The sequence below is a fragment of the Lithobates pipiens genome, unplaced genomic scaffold (genome assembly GCF_037356315.1).
Source record: "Lithobates pipiens isolate NorthernLeopardFrog02 unplaced genomic scaffold, aLitPip1_a1.2 Scaffold_41, whole genome shotgun sequence".
Classification (NCBI taxonomy): Eukaryota; Metazoa; Chordata; class Amphibia; order Anura; family Ranidae; genus Lithobates; species Lithobates pipiens.
In genome coordinates, this window is record NW_027507861.1 from 881,710 (window position 1) to 897,439 (window position 15,730).

The 15,730-nt window shown below is 45.7% G+C and overlaps 1 protein-coding gene across 1 annotated transcript in view; it reads left to right on the top strand.

The window, feature by feature from the left end:
- Positions 1-15,730, top strand: part of LOC143956752 (vomeronasal type-2 receptor 26-like) — a 181,196-nt gene that overhangs the window by 161,802 nt on the left and 3,664 nt on the right. The window contains exons 6-7 of the mRNA XM_077466939.1: positions 2,746-2,764; positions 6,577-6,700. Of these exons, the coding sequence (XP_077323065.1) occupies positions 2,746-2,764; positions 6,577-6,700 (143 nt within the window). The remainder of the gene's footprint in view (positions 1-2,745; positions 2,765-6,576; positions 6,701-15,730) is intronic.

Here is a 15,730-nt window from a genome sequence, read left to right on the forward strand (position 1 = left end):
TCTGGGAGAGAGTCGCTTAAGCCCCATACACACTATCAGATTATCTGCTGAGTTTTTCCTTCAGATTTACCAAAACCATGTAGTAGAAGGGCCTGCCTGATTGCATACACATTGAAACTCCTAAGGTTTGTCCTCATATTATATGGTTTTGGTAAATCTGAAGGAAAAACTCAGCAGATAATCTGATAGTGTGTATGGGGCTTTAGACTCAGACAAGAATGTAAGATTCTTATGGTCAGTAAGAATAAGAACGGGCACAGTAGTACCTTCAAGGAGATGTCTCCATTCTTTCAGGGCTAAATTGATCGCCAACAGCTCTCTGTCACCAATCTCATAATTGCACTCAGCAGGTGACAATTTCTTGGAGAAGTAGCCACACGGATGCATAGCGCTCTCAGAGTTAGGACGTTGAGACAGAAGGGTGCCAACTCCTGTCTCAGAAGCATCAACTTCTAGAATAAAAGGCAACGTAGAATCAGGATGTGCCAACACAGGAGCAGAAACAAAGGCAGCCTTGAGAGTCTCAAAGGCCTTAATGGACTCCGGAGACCAACTCTGTGGGTTACCGTTCTTTCTGGTCATGTCAGTCCAGAGGCTTGACCAAAGACAAGAAGTTACGAATAAACTTCCGATAGTAGTTGGCAAAGCCCAGGAAACGCTGCAGAGGACGTAAACACACGGGTCGAGGCCACTGTAGGACTGCCGACAGTTTCTCTGGGTCCCTCGAAAAACCAGCAGTGGAAATGACATAGCCCAGGAATGTAACCTGTTCACGATGGAACTCGCACTTCTCCAGTTTACAATAGAGATTGTTCTCTCATAGTTTCTGAAGTACACAACAGACATCTGTGTGGTGGCTCTCCATAGACTTGGAAAATATGAGGATATCATCGAGATAAACCACCACACACAATTGCAACAAATCTCGGAGGACTTCGTCAATAAATTCCTGGAAAACTGCCGGGGCGTTACAAAGGCCAAAATGCATTACCAGGTATTCATAATGGCCTGTTCTGGTATTAAACGCAGTTTTCCACTTGTCACCCTCCTTAATGCGCACAAGATTGTATGTCCCTCTCAGGTCAAGCTTTGTGAAAACCGTTGCTCCCTTGAGTCGGTCAAATAACTCTGTTATCAATGGAATCGGGTAGGCATTCTTAATCGTCACATGATTGAGACCCCTATAATCTATACAAGGTCTCAGTTCACCGCTCTTCTTTTTCACAAAGAAGAAACCAGCACCAGCAGGAGACGTGGATTTGTAGATGAAACCTCGAGAAAGTGCATCAGCAACATACTCCTCCATGGCCTTATCCTCCAAGACCGACAAAGGGTAAACCCAGCTACGAGGGGGTATGGCACCAGGTTGAAGGTCAATTGCACAATCATAAGGCTGGTGTGGAGGAAAACTACCAGCTTGACCTTTATCAAAGACCTCGCCAAAATCACGGTACTCCTCCCGCAAGGAGGAGAGTGAAGCGGTGCACAGGACCTTGGATACCTTCAGGAAGCATGTCTCACTGCATTGTGGTGACCAGGAGGACCAGTGCCTCTGTAACCAAGGATGACCAATAACCAGCGGAAATCTGGGTGAGGAAATAAATTGGAATTGGATTATCTCATGGTGAAGAGCCCCTATGGCCATGGACAATGGAACCATCTCATGAGTCACATGGGCAGGTTGTAAAGGTCTCCCGTCAAGGGCCTCAATGGCAAGTGGAGTGTCACGCAGCTGCAGCGGAATCAAGTGCTGCGAAACAAATGAAGCATCAATGAACAGGCCTGTAGCCAGATCGGGTAGTCAGCCAGTCCAAAGTTCATTAACCAGATCAGGTAATCAGCCAGGCCGGGAAGTTGGGGCTCCAAGGAGAGCAACCGCAAGCAGGATAAGAAGCCAGGTGGGATGTCAGCAAGCCAATCTTGAATCAAACAGCAGGAGAAGGTCATGGGCAGCACAGTGGTGTAGTGGTTAGCACTCTCACCTAGCAGTAAGAAGGGTCACTGGTTCAAATCCCAACCATGACACTACCTGCCTGGAGTTTGCATGTTCTCCCTGTGCCTGTGTGGGTTTCCTCCGGGTACTCCAGTTTCCTCCCACACTCCAAAGACATGCAGGTAGGTTAATTGGCCTAGTAAATGAATGGGGACCTAGGATAGTGGGCTACTTGAGGGTAGGGACTGATGTGAGTGTGCAATGTACAGGGATAGGAACAATTGTAGACACTCACTCAGGTTGAACTGGATGGACTGGTGTCTTTATTCAACCTTACTAACTAGGAAACTATGAAACTATAAGGTTCCCTGTGATAAGGCAAATGAAAAAGTGAGCAGGAAGGCTTTAAATAGGCAGGTCAGACGAGCATCATCGGGAACAGCTGGTAACTGTGGGAAGAGAAGAGAGCTGGCTGACAGCTGAGCGGCCAGCCCGGAGGAGGAAGGGCTAAGCCAGCCCTGACAGGCAGTGTGTGGAGGAGATGACAGGGGCTGTGTGTATAGGGGAGGAGGAGTGTGGAGGGGATGATGGGGTCAGAATGAAGAGGGGTTTCTTGCAGTGTCTATGGGGTGACCAGGGAGTGATGTTGGGAAGATAAGTGACTATGGAATGATGTCCCTCATTTGGGGGTAGGAAGAAGCTCAGAGTCATGTCTGTCAGCTGGATTTATGAAGTGGCAATGACACCAGGCAGATAAATAAAGAATGGGTACTCTTACCAGAGTCTGTGGACTTGCATGTGGGTAACACCAGGTCTACCAAGCATGAACAGGTGAGTCCTCGATCTCTCAGGAACAATCCAGCTGATCGCAGTTGATCCTTCAGTTGGGAGCTGATGTCCTCAGGGATCCTTCTCTCAATGAAGTCCAAAGATTGGGGAGCAACCGCCAAGCAATGGGTTTCCCATGAAAGTAGAAGAGGCTCACAGGATGGGTCATATATAAAACAAAAAAGGACAACAGCCTTCCATAGTGTAGTTCAAAAAAGCACTTATGCTGTTTATTGGCATACACAAGATATAAAAATAGTAAAATAAAAAGTGATCACAATGTTTAAAAGGGAAAATAGAAACCAGCCCTATGCGTTTTGTCCCAAGGGACTTCTACTGGGGCATCTAACTGTTCCCCCATATTGCTCATATATATATAAATAACTGTAGAAAACCAAACACCAATCCCTGATCACAATCAACATATGGTAATAAAATGTTCCTGGATAGGAGGGAAAACGACTCATGATTAACATTAATCACACCCCCCTCTGAGAGCCAATCGCTCCCCACCCGTGAAACTCACCCTTCAATACCCAGAGATCCAGGAAGTAAAAGAAATGGGGTTGTGCTGTGAACCATGTCTAGTGTCTAGTGTTTAGAACCATGTGTTAGTAAATGGATACCTAACATGTCACACTTCAAAACTGCACACGCTCGTGGAATGGCGTCAACTTCGGTACTTACCTTTTTTTTACAGGTTACATGTTTTGAGTTACAGAGGTGGTCTAGTTCTCAAATGATTGCTCTCGCTCTAATGTTCATGGTGATACCTCACATGTGTGGTTTAAACACCGTTTACATATGTGGGTGTGACTTACGTTCGCTTTTGCGAGCAAGCACGTGGGAACAGTGGCGATTTACATTTTTTTTATTGTTAATTTTACTTTTATTGATATAATTGACAGGTCCTCTTTGCAGTGAGATCTGGTCCAATAATTCCCCAGATCACACCTCTAGGCTGAGAAGCCTGAAATAAAACAACACTTACGACGGGACTAGAAAAAGTAAGTCCAATAGCCAGTAGCCAATAGCTTCCGTCTCGTAGTTGAATCTGAACATGCGTGAGTTTTTCTGTGGCGGAATTGCGTACACACGATCGGAGTTTCCCATAGAAACCTTTTCCGTCTGAAAAATTGAGATCCTGCTCTCAATCTTTTGCTGGCGGAAATTCACCAAACCTAAATAATGGGAGTGTACAGAGTGGATTCTCCAACCCTTATTGCATACACCTAAAATAAAGTGTATATAAGCAAAATCAACAAGTCAAGTGTATAAAAAATATTATCAAATGACCTAGTTCATTCAATAATTATAAGTGCACGAGTAAACAGAAATTTTCATATCCATTAAAATATGTGCATATCCCTCAACAAAAAACAATATAATCAAAAATAAACAAATAAATAAAAATATATATATGCAATAGTGTATACCGATTCCACAAGTGTTTATATCAAGCAGAAAAAACAAGTCATTTTCTTAAGTGAGACAAAACAATTTCTTAGCACATAAAAAAAGGAAAAAAGTGCTCAGTAGAAATGTCCCAAAGTAGAGCGACAGGTAGTGATAAAATAAAAAATCAGCAAAAACTTCTTATGTATGCTTTCTTATCAGTGTCCCCAATCGATGAAAAACTCCTTCACCACACCACCAGTGACCCCCTATGGATGGAGCACTCACCAGACAGGTTGCCTAGCACTCTCGCACCAGGCTCAACAGGCGTTTTAAATTGTTTAAATTAGGAATCACAGATGTCCAGCACAGAATATCCAGAGAGTATTAATTCCCCTTTGCAGATTCCAATAGGATTATCTCCCCAAGTTCCTCAAAAAGAAAAACAAAGGCTTCCCATGGTGTAATACTATAAAACAACTTTAATAGCACACTTAAAAGCCACTTGGTAATGCACTCACATGTAAAAAACTTGTAAAAAGCACTTCAAAATCACTGCAATACTTCACATCAGCAAAACTTCACTCTAAGGCATTGGTGGTTACAGTGGATACTGGTCGCAGTTAGCAGTGTCAGTGATATCTCTCACCCCTCCTTTTGCTGTATGGTACCTTACAGCCAGACTCTCAATGACACTCTCTCTCCAGTCCTGTTCCTCGTGTAAGAGGCACACACACTTCCGCCTTGTTTGCAGAGTTTGATTCAATCAATGGTTGCCAGATAGCCACGCCCCCGACATGTTTCGTCACTAGGACTTATTCAATCCCATGAATAAGTCCTAGTGACGAAACATGTCGGGGGCGTGGCTATCTGGCAACCATTGATTGAATCAAACTCTGCAAACAAGGCGGAAGTGTGTGTGCCTCTTACACGAGGAACAGGACTGGAGAGAGAGTGTCATTGAGAGTCTGGCTGTAAGGTACCATACAGCAAAAGGAGGGGTGAGAGATATCACTGACACTGCTAACTGCGACCAGTATCCACTGTAACCACCAATGCCTTAGAGTGAAGTTTTGCTGATGTGAAGTATTGCAGTGATTTTGAAGTGCTTTTTACAAGTTTTTTACATGTGAGTGCATTACCAAGTGGCTTTTAAGTGTGCTATTAAAGTTGTTTTATAGTATTACACCATGGGAAGCCTTTGTTTTTCTTTTTGAGGAACTTGGGGAGATAATCCTATTGGAATCTGCAAAGGGGAATTAATACTCTCTGGATATTCTGTGCTGGACATCTGTGATTCCTAATTTAAACAATTTAAAACGCCTGTTGAGCCTGGTGCGAGAGTGCTAGGCAACCTGTCTGGTGAGTGCTCCATCCATAGGGGGTCACTGGTGGTGTGGTGAAGGAGTTTTTCATCGATTGGGGACACTGATAAGAAAGCATACATAAGAAGTTTTTGCTGATTTTTTATTTTATCACTACCTGTCGCTCTACTTTGGGACATTTCTACTGAGCACTTTTTTCCTTTTTTTATGTGCTAAGAAATTGTTTTGTCTCACTTAAGAAAATGACTTGTTTTTTCTGCTTGATATAAACACTTGTGGAATCGGTATACACTATTGCATATATATATTTTTATTTATTTGTTTATTTTTGATTATATTGTTTTTTGTTGAGGGATATGCACATATTTTAATGGATATGAAAATTTCTGTTTACTCGTGCACTTATAATTATTGAATGAACTAGGTCATTTGATAATATTTTTTATACACTTGACTTGTTGATTTTGCTTATATACACTTTATTTTAGGTGTATGCAATAAGGGTTGGAGAATCCACTCTGTACACTCCCATTATTTAGGTTTGGTGGTTTTACAGGGGGATTGATCTTACCTATTTAGCGCCACAAGGTGATAGTGATTTAACACAGTGTAGGTGTGTGGTTATTTTTACCTTCTAATTATTTAATTTATATATATACAAGTGGCAGCTGGGGGGGGGGTAGGTTGACTACTGGCGCAGTGTTGACACACTGGGTGGCGGTGTTTGATGTGTGTAGTATTTGTGGCGGAAATTCAGCCAGCAAAATTCCCGATGGAGCCTACACACGGTCGCTTTTTTCAGACGAAAAATCTCTCATCGGTCTTTTGATGGCCGAAAATCCGACCGCATAAGTGGTAGTTAAGGAAGTCAGTGCTGTAGAGAAAATGTTAATGTAGCATACAGGGCAAGGGGCTTCATAATCCATGGCCCAGCAGAGAAAAAGGCCACCAAAATCCTCAGCATCAGGCCCACGATGCTCTTAATCTGGCCCTGGGTAGAGACAAACCCAAACCTCATTTCTATTTGTAACACTTAAATTGTATAGCCTCATGAGATATGATGCACCTAGAAATGATGAAAATATCTGATTTCAGGTTCCGGTATCTCGATGCTCGGATTCCTGTATTCCCGGTAACAGAAAAAAGTTTGGATCTTCAATTCATAAATGTTGCTATGAGTGTGTCTTGTGTCCAGAAGGAGAGATCTCCAACATTTCAGGTGGAGTTTCTATTTGTTACCAAGTTATTGTTGGACTGGGCAGAAGATACGGCTGTGGGTAAAGTGTATGTCCGGAAAGAAAACATAGGAAGTACATCTCTACAGTGTGTGCATCATTTCCTCAGTCTGTATCCTTTTAAAGTCTCCTGCAAATACAAAAATATACCTGTTGATCCTGCCAGAAATGCACTCAGCCTCTAAAGCAGGTTGTGGGTTGACACAGTGGCGGCTGGTGAAATTTTAGGATGGGGGTGTGCCACAACCGCCCTTCCTTTTTGACCCCTCCCACTTGGTTAAAATGGGCATGGTTTGAGCGAAATAGTGGGTGTGGCTCCTAGGTGGCGTGGTTAGCGTCTGAGTTGAACGAGGGGTGGAGGGAGAGGGACGAGATGAATGAAGGGACAGCAGGCCCAGATCCTACACAACAATAGAAATGTGTATTTTAGAAAGTTTAACAATCAGCAGATAAAGATATTCCAAACACCTGGTGTTAGCACTTGAAGATGATTGAAGCACATCATTTATATTATTGTATTGTAATATAAAATAAAATCATTCAACTCACCATAGTGCAGAATCAGTGGGAGCCCTGAGCGTGTCACTATCCACGTCGCCTACAACCAAATGCTATCAGGTGTCCCCAGCAGAGCCCATCCTTACATCAGGTGCCCCCAGTGGAGTCCCTCCTTACATGCAGCCTGTGTCACATCAAATGCAGCCTCTGTCCCACAAAACGCAGTCTCTGCCCCCGCAAATGCAGCCTGCCTGTGTCCCATTAAATGCAGCCTGTGTCCCCCCAAATGCAGCCTGTGCCCCCCCAAATGCAGCTTGTGTCCCCCCCAATGCAGCCTGCCTGTTTCCCATTAAATGCAGTCTGTCCCCCCCAAATTCAGCCTGCCTTTGCCCCATTAAATGCAGCCTGTGCTCCCCCAATGCAGCCTGTGCTCCCCAATGCAGACTGTGTCCCCCCAATGTAGCCTCTGCCCCCCCAATGCAGCCTGCCTGTGTCCTATTAAATGCAGCTTGTGCTCCCCCTATTGCAGCCTGTGCCCCCCATGCAGCCTGTGTCTCCCCAAATACAGCCTCTGTCCCCCCAACTGCAGCCTCTGCCCCCCAAATGCAGCCTGCCTTTGTCCCATTAAATGCAGCCTGTGCTCCCCCCAAATGCAGCCTCTGTCCCCTCAAATGTAGCCTCTGTCCCCCCAAATGCAGCCTCTGCCCCCAATGCAGCCTGCTTGTGTCCCATTAAATGCAGCCTCTGCCCCCCAATGCAGCCTGTGTCCCCCCCAAATTCAGCCTGTGTCCTTCCACTGGCAGCGCTGATGGAGCGACATGCTTCCTGGTTCCTCTCCCGGGAACAATGGCAGAGAGAGACAGGAAGTGACATCTAACTGAGGTCAGATGTCAATCAAATCTGAAGAGCCAAAGTAGCTTCCGCCAGGTGCCTGTAGTATATGTTACTATGGCCGGGTGGATGCTACTCGGCGCTTCAGAAAATGCCGCAAGGCGGGCTAAATGCCCGCAAATGCAGCACCATGTCTGCAATCTCGTGATTGCATAGATGTGGCACTTCCCATAAGGGCACTGTGTCCAGCATCGGACTGTGTCCGGCGTCCGAACACAGTGCACTTAAGGAACTGTATTATGGGCCGCCACTGGGTTGACAACACACGGGAGTTTGTGGACTGAAAAAAAATAACAGTGTCAACTCTGGCAGTACAAACCTGCATTATTCAATTCCTGATCTGTCACAATGCACAGCAACATTTACGTTTATTCTAAAGTTCCACATTTATGATAAAAAAACTGTATCATTGAGCTCCAAAAATAAAATAAAACTGTAGCGCCGGTACTCCTGAAGAGTACGCGATAGGTCTGTAAATTTAGTTTTTTCCCAAGACTATAGTTGAGTCTTGGGGTTAATTGTTCTAAATTGTGGTTTTGGCATCAGTCTGGCTGGACTGTACTAATGTTCTGCCTGGTCATAGGTGCAGGTAACACCTTTGACAGGCATTGTAACGCAGTCTGGTTGGACGCATTGGGTACCAATCTCTCTCTCGGAGCCAATCAGTGGGCGCTTTGCCTCGCTGTGTATTCCGGGAGAGGGGACTTAAGGTGCTGAAGTCACGTGGTTTTCGGGTTCCGGTCCAGAAGTATGTTCTGACTCCATGGTCCTGGTCCTCCTGACCAGCCCCCAGAGGCCCTCGTGGCCTGGGGTGCGAATCCATCTGTTTCTGAGTCTCGGAACTGGCTATTCCGTGGCGCAGTAACTGGAAGGAGGATTCTAAAGTGCTCCGGTGCCGTCTCGGGTTTTGGAGAGGTCCAGCAACTCGTCATGCAACCAGGATAAGGACTCTTCAGAAGGGGGCCACGCACGAGGCTGGCTGCTCGGTAAGAGCCTGGATGCTGAGCTGTATGGACACCAGTTGAATCCACATTTCTTACGGTCTGATTTTTTTCCTACGGATTTTGTCCTAGACTGGTGTTGCATACACACGGTCGGACAAAGTTGTGGGAAAATCGTTCGTTTACGACGGGACTACATTGAGGCTAGTAGCCAATAGATTTGGTCTCATAATTTGAATTGAGCATGCGTGGCACTTTGTCCAATCGTAATTCTCTACAATCGATTGGAAAGAGTCTGATCGGATTTTTTGTCGGAAAATTTTAAGATCCTGCTCTCAATTTTTTTCCGTCTGAGTTTCCCCGTAATACAGAGAACAGTTATTGAAGTAAAAAAACTGTGGGGTTCCCGCAAATTCAATTACCAGGCCCTTCAGTTCTGGTATGGATATTAAGGGGAACCCCGCATCAAATAAAAAAAAAAATGACGTGGGGTTACCCCCTGCAGGTCTGATATGGATATTAAGGGGAAATCCACGCCAAATTTAAAAAAAACAATGGCGTGGAGTTCCCCCCAAAAATCCATACCAGACCCTTTATCCAAGCTTGCAACCTGGCAGGCCACAGGAAAAGAGGGGGGATGAGAGAGTGTCCCCCCTCCTGAACCGTACCAGGCCAAATGCCCTCAACATTGGGAGGATGCTTTGGGGTTCTGTGACCCCTCAAAGCACCATGTCCCCATGTTGATGGGGACAAGGGCCTCATCCCCACAACCCTGGCTGGTGATTGTGGGGGTCTGTGGGTGGGGGGCTTATCAGTATCTGGAAGCCCCCTTTAACAAGGGGATGCCCAGATCCCGGCCCCCCTGTTTGAAATGGTAAGGGGGTACAAAAGTACCCCTACAATTTCACAAAGAAAGTGTAAAAAAATTGTTAAAAAACACTCAGACACCGTTGGGAAAAGTATTTTATTAAAAAAAAAAAGATTCCAGGTGTGGTAATCCACTCTTCCTATCCAGCGATGGCTGATCTCTTCTCCGGGGTCCAGCGATGGGTGATCTGATCTCTTCTCTGGGATCCAGCGATGGGTGATCTCTTCCGATGGTCCAGCGCAGCACATCCTGTCTCCACCGGAGACACTGCGGGAATCTCGTCAGCCTGACAGATCTTAGCTGAGGAGGACAGGGCCATCCATCACCTGACCCCGCCCCCCTCTGATGCAAGGGGAAAGCCAGGCTTCCCCAGTGATGTACAGGTGACCCCGCCCCCCTCTGAAGTAACACAGGTTTCCATTACATCACAGGGAGGCGGGGTCATCCACACGTCACTGGGGAAGTCCGGCTGTCCCCTTGCTTCAGGGGGGCGGGGTCAGGTGACGGGTGGCCCCGTCCTCCTCAGCTAAGACCTGTCAGGCTGCCGGGATTCCTGCAGTATCTCCGGACGTTTTTGCATTGATACATGTCCCCTGGGGCAGGACCCAGGTCCCCAAACACTTTTTAGGACAATAACTTGCATATAAGCCTTTAAAATTAGCATTTAGCAATTTAAATTTCTCCCATAGACTTTTACAGGGTGTTCCGTGGCTTTTCAAATTGTTCACTGTTTGGCGAACAGGCGAACAAGCAATGTTCGAGTCGAACATGAGTTCAACTCGAACTCGAAGCTCATCCCTAATTGACATTATTTCCACCCTGCAGTCTCACTGGAACAGCGGCCCCAAACATGAGGGGATGCTTTTGTCCTTAGACCTACACAAAGCGTTCGACTCAGTGGAATAGGCATACCTCTTTGCTATCAGGGAGCGCTGGGGTTTTGACCAACGCTTAAAGGGACTGCTTCACTCCCTTTACTCTTCCCCGAAAGCTTTGATTCACCTACAGGGGCAATATTCGCTACCCTTCAACATCGAGAAAGGCACTAGGCAAGGTTGCCCCCTATCCCCGCTAATATTCGCTATTGCCATTGAAACTCTAGAAATTGCAATACGTTCTAACCACAATATTCGAGGAGTATCATGCGGCCCTCAAACACATAAATGCGGCCTATTCGCCGACGACATGCTTGTATTCATCACATCCCCGATCACTTCCCTCCCCAATCTATGCAAACTACTCTCTGACTTCTCAGTGATCTCAGGTCTTAAGGTAAACAATGCCAAATCCCACGCCCTCAACATATCCCTGAAACGAGATTTAGTAACATCACTACAAAGCTCCTTTGATTTCAAATGGAGCAACTCCTCAAGAGAATACCTGGGATCACCCTTACAGCAAAAATTGAACAATTATATACTACTAACTTTATTCCCACATACAGGAAGCTCGAGTCTGACATGAAAAATTGGGCCAAAGGGGAATTTTCCTGGCTATGTAGAATACACGCCATAAAGATGACACTCCTTCCCAGACTGCTGTACCTCTTCAGAGCCTTACCGATTAATATAAGAAAAGACCATTTGAAATCTTTTCAACAAAAAGTAAACACATTTATTTGAAGAGGGTCAGGCCACATACTGCCAAAAAATACTCTATACAGACTCAGGACTAAGGGGGGTCTGGGACTGCCTCGGCTGTTTTGGTACTACCAAGCAGCCAGAATCTCTCAACTCTCAAACGTGCACTCCAAAACCGAAAAGCCGGATTGGATTCAAATAGAAAGACAGGTGGCTTCCTTGTATACTCTTGATTTCCTCTTAGGGGTCTCACCCAGGGAAAGAACCCCAATTCTCTTGCCCATTCTCTCCCAATCTCTGTCTCTTTGAGACAAGATGAGAATGAATCCCTCCTTGGTCTCTGAATGTCAACCCCTTTCCCATATCTTTAATAAGCCAAACTTCATCCCAGGCCAAGACATTAAAGAGTTTAAATGGTGGTTGGGAAAGGGGCCCTACTGGATAGGACAGTTTTTTACCGCCACAGGACCAATCACCATGAAATTCTGCAGGTAACAGCTGGAAATCCCATTCTCTGAACACTTCAGATTTCAGCAAATATAACACTTCCTTCATAAAGTCTGGAAATCTAAACCACCCCCCCCCCCCCGATTCACTCCATATGAAATCTGGTGCAGACAGTCCACGGAACAGAGGGGTGGAATCTCCATTGTCTACCAGTCGCTTGCCCAAATGCCCACTAAAGCCCCTTACATGACGTCTTGGGAGGATGACCTGCAAATAAACTGGACCTTGGAAAAATGGCAGACGTCCTTTTCTAGAGCCTTTAAAGGGATACAAAATACATCTCTGATCTAATCCAATTTAAAAGTGATGACCAGATGGTCCCTCACTCCAGCTAAGTTGGCCTCCATGTACCCTACAGCTAACCCTCAATGCTTCAGAGGGTGCCAACTTTCAGGCACTATGGCTCACACATGGTGGGAATGCCCCAGAATAAGGTCATTCTGGAACAGGTTGTTTGCCTTGATCTAAAGAGTTAAAAATCACCTGATTCCAAAAACCCAGACAGTTGCTCTTCTGAATGCTAATCTTCCCAGGACTTCTAAAGCCACACGCAAACTAATACACTTCATTTTACTAGGTGTGACGCTGACAATAGCTAAGGCATGGAAACAACCATAGGTTTCTCTCCCTGCCACCAAAAGAAAAATCTCATGGATTATGTTCCAAGAAAAACTCACAAGCATCCTATTAGACAAAACCAAGGAGTTTGAAGCAACCTGGGAACTCTGGGCCAAATATATGGGCATATCTCTTATAGCTGGAAAACAAGTCTAACGAAGCACCACCGCTCCCGCTCTGCTGTTTGGCTTTTTCCTTCTTTTCTCTGCCTCACCCCCCCTTCTCCTGCTTTCTGATACTCCTCTCCTCTCCTCTCACACCATACTCTTAACACCTTCTCCTCACACCGAGGGCACCTATGGTACATCCGCCTCAGAGAAGACTCTATAACAATCCCCCATCTAGAAGGGGCTATAGGCCTCAGCTCCGAAGATTAAATCCCGGCAGCCTTGGTTGTCGGAAACCTCCAACCAGACTCTCCTGGGGAGGTATTTTGGAGATATTCCATGGGCACAGCATGATCCTCCTAAGGGGTGCCCAGAGTATCCTCATGTTCCCCTCAGTGGGTCCTCCAAAAACAGGAGCATCACAAGGGTTTTTTGTAGTTGGACCACTCAGTGGGTCTAACCTATGTCCTTATACACCTCCTAAATGCATTCTGCACTTGTCAAATGCTGTAGTGTAGGAATAAGTGTATGCATTGTTATTTCAATTCTGTTTTCCATTGTTTTTATTTTATTGAAAATAAAATATTTTGAAAGTAAAAAAAAATAAAAATGTTTAACTTACCTGAAACCGCTGTTGCTAGGCAATCTTCCTAATCTGCCTCTTCCTATTCCGCGGCGCTTCCCCCTCTTTGGCGAGCAGCCGTGTTGCTTTCTGGGACATGTGTATGGACATGTGTAAAACAACGGGGCCATTCACAAAGCGCCGCGTGACTCCCACATGCGCAGTAGGAAACAGGCAGTGAAGTCGCAAGGTTCCACGGCTTGTTTCCCTTCGTTAAGACCCCTTTCACACCACACCGCTGATAGCGTGGGCGGTAAAACGCCGCTATTTTTAGCGGCGTTTTACCGCCAGATTTGCGGCACATTTCGGCCACTAGCAGGGTGCTTTTACCCCCCGCTGGCGGCTGCGAAAGAGTTAAAACCGCTGGAAATACGCCGCAATAGCGGTGTTTTGCTGGCGGGATTACAGCGCTGCCCCATTGATTTCAATGGGGAGCAGCGGTGGAGGAGCGGTAAACACACCGCTCCTTCACCACTCCAAAGAAGCTGCTGGCAGGACTTTTTTCTGACGTCCTGCCAGCGCACCGCTGTAGTGTGAAAGCCCTCGGGGCTTTCACACTACAAACAATGGTACAGCTTCTTTAGGGCATTTTGTAGGCGCTATTTCTAACGCTATAGCGCCTGCAAAATGCCCTGGTGTGAAAGGGGTCTAAGATGGAGGCGCCGACAGCCGATCCGATGGACGGATCGGCCTTGGGCTGTCGACATCGTGGGCTCACTGGACAGGTAAGTGTCCTTATTAAAAGTCAGCAGCTACAGTGTTTGTAGCTTCTGACTTTAAAAAAAAAAATGTTGGCCGGAACGCCCCTTTAAGTGCTGTGTTAATTGACATGTTAATTATATAATTGTCTTTTAAGTTGTTGCTAGGGGGGAGGGGGAGTATCCATGAGCCAGCCCTACCTCGTTATCTAACCCCTTGTGTTAAACATGTATAAAAAGGCTGTATTCTGTCCAATAAATCATTCAAGATTCTACAAGCTATTTTCGGCTAGACTTGTATTCAATGCAGCTATAATAATATATCTCTCTGATGGTCAGACTGGAGGAAGTGGTATTACTGACAGAAGCACTCAGCGGAGTGTGGGATAGGATCCGTCACATGCACCACTGTCATGGTCTGGTATAAAGCGTGGGCCACATATCATAGCCCGGAGTCCTTCTCCCCTCATATCCCTCTGTGGGGTAACCCATCCCTCCCGCACATTCCGGATCTTAGTGTATGGGCCTCTAGGGGTAGTGGGTCTTCAACATATAGTATAGTAGGGTCATCTGAGGTCATTCCCTGAACCTAAGGCAGCTTATCACTTACCTAACTGGATGTTTTTTTAGGTACCTGCAGCTTATGCATGACTCTAGAGTCTGACCCTATAGAGAGGATGTTGACCTCCAGTGTGATGGATATATCGCTTTCTGCTCCCTAACTACGCTTGTCTATGGCTTATGTAGCCAAAGAGAGTCGATTATATTTCAGAGGGCACGCTAATATCCCTACTTTGGAGGAGGATGAATCTTACAGTATATCACCACTATGTTCTTAGCCAGGGATAGATTTACCTAACTCAAATTCCTGCATAGGGTTTATTATACCCCCCCAGCACCTACCAACCATTTATCCATCTGTTTCTTTGGCTTGTCCACAGTTTCAGGCCTCGGAGGCCTAGTTTCTTCCTATGGTATGGTCTCGTGCATCCTTACAGTTGTTCTGGACGCCGGTGGTGTCTGATGGTAACTCCGCGTGTGGTTTGACTCTCGGACTGGACCCCAAAGTTTTCTTGTTAAATGTTTTTAATGACTCTCATATGAGTAGATATCTGAAACTTTTTGTTTGCTATACTTCAATTTAAGCATGCAGGTAGATACTCCTATGCTGGAAGTCCTCTCAGCCTCCAACGGCCACTTCCTGGTGCTCTACTGTGAATCAGTACAAGCTTACCTTCCTTAACCGAAAGTACCCTAGGAAGTTTGATCAAATTTGGTCTGCCTGGATTGATTCTTGGGGTACAGGGGCAGACTAATGGCTCTAGCCTTTTTAAGCTGCTAATGTTAAATACTTATTCCCTATGTTGGGTATTTGATAATTGTTGTGTTGGTTCCCTTCTTTGGTTCCCTCCCCTTACCCCCCCACCACCTTGCTCCTTCCTTACTACCTCCTCCTTTCCTAATCCCTTCCTCTCTTTCCTCCCATTCCTTTACTCTCCCCTTCTTCTGCCCTCCCCCCCTCATAGATGTCAATGAATATTAGCGACTATGTTTGGGATTTTCATCCCTATGTCAGTATACAATGTATGTCTGTTCCCTTGAACACTTGTACTATGTACCTATGGTTTTCTCTTTTCTGTTGATTTGTTGGTACTTCGATAACAATAATTTCTGTTTAAAAAAA